We start from the raw sequence: 7,386 nt of genomic DNA on the forward strand, positions 1-7,386 counted from the left end.
AATAAGATACAGAATTAGATGACCTCGTTGAGAATAAGCGAGACGTGAACCTACGTATGTTACTTGTAAGAAGACAGGATGATCGCTGCGGAAACGGAGTTTTTTGTTTTTATTTTTTTCTTTAATAGGTACTCGATGTTCCAAAGTGCAGATTGTATAACGTATCGAAACAATAGTGTATAATCAATTTACGCAGTGTAATAAAGCGCTAATGAATCTGTAACAAAGTAACGTAACGGAAAAAAACTTTTGCATTTTTCATAGGATACAATCGTGTTCGTTTTAAGCGTCAGCACATAAGTATTTTTTTAACCGATAAGAATAAATAAATTAATGCTGAAATAATGTTTCGTGAATAATACTTCATATTTCTAATGACATGTCGTAAAAATCCTAATTTCGGCAAGTACCATTACATAAAATACACGTACATATTATCTGCAATTAATAAAAATGCATATTAGCCGTATAAAATTCTGTTATACATTTTATGACCGGATTGTATGCTCATATACTATATATGGATAGATTTTATACTTTTTACGCAAGACAGCGAAAATTACATCCTCTTTGGAACGTATACAGGTACTTATAATATTATATAAAAAACATATGACATTGGCTGAGGTGAATTTAAGCGAAACATGTGTGATGATCCGTATCATAAAAGATATACATCAGTGATCACATCGATATTAATAACGTAATGATTATAACAATGGTCATTACATCAATAAAATGATGTTAAATCCATCGTTAATTAAACTGTCGTTAATTCTTGTGTGCATGAACTCTCTTTTGTACTAAATAGCAATGTACATAAACGAATGAAGAATAAAGAGTTTAATATTATTGAATTGCTCATTCAATTCGTACTGACGAATCAATGTTTTATAAAGTTGATACGCACTTATGGATTATCATTATTAAACATCAATTAATATAATAATGTCATTGTAGCCCTATCTTTCTGAATTAAACCTTTCTATTATTAAACAGTTTAAGAGGATGCTAGAGTGAAATTATCAACAATACATTCGTATAAAAAATTTTTTACAGGATTAAAGTAGATGCAAAATTAGGAGATGATGCAGTAGATTATATTACAATCGAAAAAAACGTTAAGTAAAATTTTTAAGTTTTTCAATTTTAGTATAAAGTCTATTACACTTCCTAATCGAACCGATTTCGTTCAGTCAATTTGAAAATTTTTATACAACTGTAATATCGATAATTCACTTTGATATCTCCTGCAATGTTGCTTTTGTGTGTGTGTGTGTGTGTTTTGAATGATATTTTTAAAATTATATTTGAATTGATCTTTTTTCCTGAACATAAGAGAAACGAGAAAAATCCTTCGAAAAATTCGGAGTTCCTAGGAGAATATACATTAACTTTAGACAATCTAATCTCTGTTTCTATCAATGTAAATTAACTTTAATCTCGATTTAAATTACTCTTCATCTTTTTTTAAACTAAGAAAAGAATTAGTTGAATCGAGAAATTAAAATTAAAAATTGATAGAAATGGATAAATCCGATTTATTTCGCATCTTTCAAGAAGTTATAATTTGAAGGATAAATAAGAAAGCTAAAGTAAATTGCGAATTTGAATATTTTTCATTTTATATTTCTGTATTCTTTTGTGTAATTTTTTATATAAATTTATAAATAATATAAATTTATTTATTATTATTAATTTAATTGATTTTATATGAACTATTTAATTTACATATTATTTAATATATTTTTTGTGATACATTAGTAGTTTTATTAGAGATTATTATTTATTTTTGTATAAATACATATTTTTGCATAAATACGTATTTTTATATACACACAAAAAAATATATAATTAAAAAGCAGATTAAAGGTATAATTTTAGGAGCGAATATAAAATATCGAAAAAACGTAACGAAAAGAAGATTAGTACATTTGCTACGCTGTGCTAAATATCGATAACTGATAGAAATCGTAGGATGTAGTATTCGAGTCAGTTTGAGATGATATGAATGATGACAAACCAACATCATCACATCACATAAGATGAAGGAGAACAGGTTGACTGCATGTTCGTCGTGATATGTGCGTTTAGAATTACGTACGGAAATAAAGCCAACGCATATAAGTAACGCTATGTTAAATGCATTAGCACAGCGTACGATAAACCTCTTTTGCTGCGATATTATTACCGTAAGTAGAATGATCGTTAATCTCCTCGGAATTTAAAAGTTAGGTTATGTTAGATCGACATCGATGCCTGTTTCCATCACGTAGATTAATTTACATTAAATCTACGTTAAAATAACTTTAATCTCGATTTAACTTTTACCGTTTATCATTTTCTAATCATAAAAATTAAAAAAAATTAAAGAGTATAAATTCATTGAATTAAGATTAAGTTAATCCTATATTAGTGGAACCAGATATTAAAGTACTTTTCCGGAGCGAACACGAGGAAATAATACGCATAATAAGTAACAGCTGTTTTTTTGCTGTGCAGGTGAGAAAGTACGGGCTAACGAGAAGAATACACGAGAGAGTTTGGAAGAAGACCAGGATGGATGACCAGCCACTGTCGAGAGTCGATCCTGTCATCACGAAGCTAGACAGCCCGGAGTTTCGCTCCGTCTTCACCCCGGAATTGGAGAAATTCGCAAACCTATTTAAGAAATATAATTACGAGCTGAGAATCGCCGGCGGCGCAGTACGTGACATCCTGATGGGTAAGCAGCCTAAGGATTTGGACTTCGCGACTGACGCCACGCCGCAGCAGATGAAGGACATGTTCATGAGCGAGGAGGTCAGGATGATAAACGAGAAAGGTGAAAAACACGGAACGATCACAGCAAGGATAAATGATATGGAGAATTTTGAGGTCACTACTCTGAGAATCGACGTTCTGACCAATGGACGGCATGCACAGGTGGAATTCACAAAGGACTGGAAATTGGACGCTAACAGGAGGGATCTGACCATCAATTCAATGTTCCTCGACCTCGACGGCAGAGTGTACGATTATTTCTATGGTTACGATGACTTAAAGGGAAAGAGGGTAGTTTTTGTAGGCAAAGCTAGTGTTAGGATTCAAGAAGATTATCTTAGAATCTTAAGGTGTGTACTATTAATTTATATATATATATATATATATAGAGGATAGACAAAATAATATGAACATCTGAAAAATGTTACGTGTTTTTCAGCAAGAGACAGATGACATAGTGAATTACTATTAAAGTAAATTACTTATGATTTGCCACTGTTAAACAAAGATACAATGATCACTGTGTGTATACTGTGTCTCTTACTGGAAAACACTAAATTGACTTGTTTTATTAATAAAAAGTTGTTTATCATTTGGTCTTTAATACAAATTTTATTCTTGTAGAAAGAGTCATATATGCTTGAATAGTGTAACAACTGCAATACTGTTTTAGCCGAAAAAATTTTAATTGTTTGAAAGATATTGGAACAAGAAAGAAAAAGATTGGATAGTATTGAAATCTCTTTCTCATTTTGCTCTTCAAAACTATAAATGGTACTGAATCAGACGATTGCATTGACTAGGAAAAATATTAGAGTTCTGGAAAATAAAACAATTAGAAAAATAAAGAAAAATTTCTTCCTCCAATTCGTATAAGGAATTAAATCTTTTCGCGTTGCATGAAATTTCCAAAAATTTTTGCACTTAAAACGAGATAAATATATACTCAAATAGAGAAAAAAGAAAACGGAGATAGCAAGTGCAAGCAAACGGACCTATTGAAAGATGTTCTATTAAAATTAATAGTACATAAATAAACAACATTTCATTGATAATTATTCAAGTATTAAGTATTCAAATATTAATTTAAGTATTCAAGTATTAAATATTCAAGTATTAAGTAAGTTATCGTGCGTGTGTTACTCTAATAAAGATAGAATGTGTATTAAAAGCAAATGATAAGCTAATCTCTTATTCATGAAATAAATAATAAAAAATAGTGTATTTTCTAAAGTGCGTTCATATTATTTCGTTCATCCTTTGTATATTATATACATTTTTGCAGAATTTATCATAATTAAATATGTAACATTATTATGAATCTTATATATAGTTACCGAATCTTTGAGATGTTTATATAAGGTTTGCATTGTCTGATTACTGCCAGGTATTTTCGTTTCTATGGAAGAATAATGGACAGTCCAGATCAGCATGACGAGGCTACGATAACGGCGTTAAAAGAAAACATTGGCGGTCTGAAACAGATATCCGGCGAGAGGATTTGGAGCGAATGGAACAAGATTCTAAGTGGCACTTTTGCCCTGGAATTGACCCTAAAATTACTCGAGTGCGGTAGCAGCAGATACATCGGTTTACCCGAAGAACCCGACATAGAGAACTTTCGAAAAATTTATGAGCGGGCGCAGTCCAACAATGTGACTTTGAAGCCTATATCCTTGATCGTATCAATGCTGAAGGATGAATATGAAGTGATAAAATTACACGAGAGATTGAAACTGTCTAATTCCGACAGAGATTTGGCGATCTTCCTGGTTCAACATAGGGAATGCAAGCCCTGTGAGAAACCGTTGAAGCCTTATCAGCAACTGGTCCTTCTTCAACAAGTAAAGAAATACAACATCCTTAAAGAGGATGTGAAGGAGTTATTGAGATACTGTGGTGCAATGCAGCTTCTAGACGAATTCGAACAATGGGTAATTCCGAAATTTCCTATCAATGGCAACATATTGATAAAATACGTGCCAATGAAAAAGATGATAGGCAGCGTTCTAATTGAACTGAAAAGGATATGGATCGATGCGGACTTTAAATTAACCGCCGAACAGCTTATGAAGCATGTACCAAGTATAGTTAGTGAATTAGAAGAACAATATAAAATATTAAATAAAGAGAAAAACAAGAAATTTAAAAAAATGAAATAAATATTTTTCAAAAGATTGAATTAATTTTGTATCTGTAGCAAACATTATGTTATTTTAAATAGAAATTTAATAGGTTGTATTTATTTTTAGACTAAATAAATAGTCTAAGCAATTAGTAATTTATTATTATTAAACATTTTGAAAAAGCGACTTTTGCATAGTATAATTTTTGATAAGTTATTTTTATAGCGAGAAACAAATAAATACTGTATATAGAAAGATGTTAAGATATTTAATTGAAGAATATCGAATGTCGAACATGAATTTAATTAATTATATTAGTAATTTATATCGATTATGAATGTATCTTTCTAATAATAAAACTAAATAAAATACGAAAAAAACGTACTTTATGTTAGGCACTCAAAGATTTATTAAGAAATAAAATCCTGCATTTTTCCCTTGCAAATATAAATTCTACAAAACGTGTTATATATACAGTCGTAGCAGGTGTATAAAACGAAATTTGAAATTATTAGAAAATATTTAACTAAAATGAAGATACGACATACGATTTTGTACTCGCGTAAGAAGTCGTTAATATGTATCTCATGTATCTTAAGTGACTGTAAATCAGTAAGTCAAATAAATTATTACATATTTTGCTTGTTGAAAAGAAATGCATACTAGAAATTTATATGAATGTAAACGTATGCTTTTAGAAAAAAAGAATTTTTCTGGCGATTTGTATATCTGTCGTAGAGCACAGCTGAGCATCTTCTGTAAAAAATTTAAATAAAAAGAAAAGAATAATATTATATTATAACATATTGCGAATTAAATTTGAAACGAATAGTCGTAAACTGCGATTACATAAGATAAACGTAATCCGTTACTTAACTGCCATACAATTATTTGGACTTGCATAAAAATAATCACTTATATGTATTTTGGCTATTTCAAGTTACATTATAGATCGTTCCTAAACACTCAAATCTTTACAGACGCATACGCATTGCTACTGCATTAAATGCAATGATTAGATGTATATATATGTATATGTATATATACATAATATATATATATATATATGTATAAGTACAATAATACAACAGCTATATATTTAGTTATCGATACTCACATCTTAGTACACATTTTTATTCCTTTACAGCATTATAGTAGATACTTTTTGATAGTATTACATTCTGCCAAGTACGATTATTCTCTGATTTCACAGGCGAAATCAAAAGCACGGATCACGTTGTTTCTTTCTTATATGGTAAAGATTGAGATTCTTATAGATTGTGTTTGTTATTGCCTCAACCCTTCTTGGTGGACATGAGCTGTATGTCATACTATGCTACTAGTCAACAATGTTATTAGCTATGTACTTAGAAGGGTTAAGATATTTCAAAGAAGTGAGATCAATTTTGAGAAGTGTGTAAACATAATCTAAAAATCCAACCTGTTTGAATATGCAGTCTAAATAAAAAATTCATAAAGAAAAAGAAATATAAAATACAATTAAATGTCAAAAATACATTTTTTTGTATCACAATTAATTCTGCACATTCAAAGAGATGATATTTTTAGAAATCTATCAGGAATACATATAATGATTATTATTGCACGTAATTATTTTACACGAACTATGTTTTTCAAATTATCAGGATCATATAACCTTATATATTCTCTTCAAGAGAGTTATGCAAACTAGATATACCAAAAAATCGAAGGAAGGCTATATAAACATAAATATCTAAAAATCATGTTTTTCACAAACGGAAGTTAAAGAATTTCTTATACTCAACTGTACAGTTCGTAAATGCCTAGAATGTATAATTCTCTCGAATTTTTTTAGACTACTAAATTACTGTATAAGTTTTTAATAATGTTTACATTGTTTAATGCAGCATGCGACAAAAGAATACTTAAATAAATGCTTCGAACCATAATTTAAAATTATAAGTAATAATTAAAATATAAGTATATATATATATATATATATATACTTTTATTTTGCTTTAAACAAAAGATTATCTCAATTTATCAATTCAAGATTGCTATTTTCTATTATTCGACGACACGCACGCCTTTAGGATTATTAAATTCAAAATCATCATATACGTATATTTTTTTCTATTAATGCTCATGTTCGTCAATCAAAGTAATTTCATATTTTTAGTAATGCAGGATTCTTAGCATACATATTAAGATTTATATTCATCTTGTATAATAAATAATGAGATAATAAATAATTAAATAAATAAATCTGAAAAATATGTTCCTGAGATTCATAAATACTTATCAAAGTAAAAAATCATTGAATAAAAATTCAATCAAAATAAACTTTCCTCGAGATATGTTCAATTATACGTTTTTTCCCTTCATGTTAATGAATCGTTAACATATAGAGCGACTCAAATACAAAAGCCTAATAGTTATCACGGACAATTTATGTGAAGTTACACCTATTATAATTTGCATATATGTATATGTATATGTATATGTATGTATATAT

At 29.0% G+C, this 7,386-nt stretch overlaps 1 protein-coding gene across 1 annotated transcript; it reads left to right on the forward strand.

Annotated features, from left to right (window-relative positions):
• Positions 1 to 1,891: 1,891 nt before the first annotated feature.
• On the forward strand, positions 1,892 to 4,901 carry LOC108688473 (CCA tRNA nucleotidyltransferase 1, mitochondrial; the record flags this gene model as incomplete). The annotated part of the gene is made up of 3 exons (XM_018194744.1): positions 1,892 to 2,192; positions 2,503 to 3,113; positions 4,151 to 4,901. Coding segments are annotated over exons 1-3 (1,419 nt in total), but the record flags the coding sequence as incomplete, so codon positions are not given.
• Between the last annotated feature and the right edge of the window lie 2,485 nt (positions 4,902 to 7,386).

Source organism: Atta colombica, unplaced genomic scaffold (genome assembly GCF_001594045.1).
Source record: "Atta colombica isolate Treedump-2 unplaced genomic scaffold, Acol1.0 scaffold233, whole genome shotgun sequence".
NCBI lineage: Eukaryota > Metazoa > Arthropoda > Insecta > Hymenoptera > Formicidae > Atta > Atta colombica.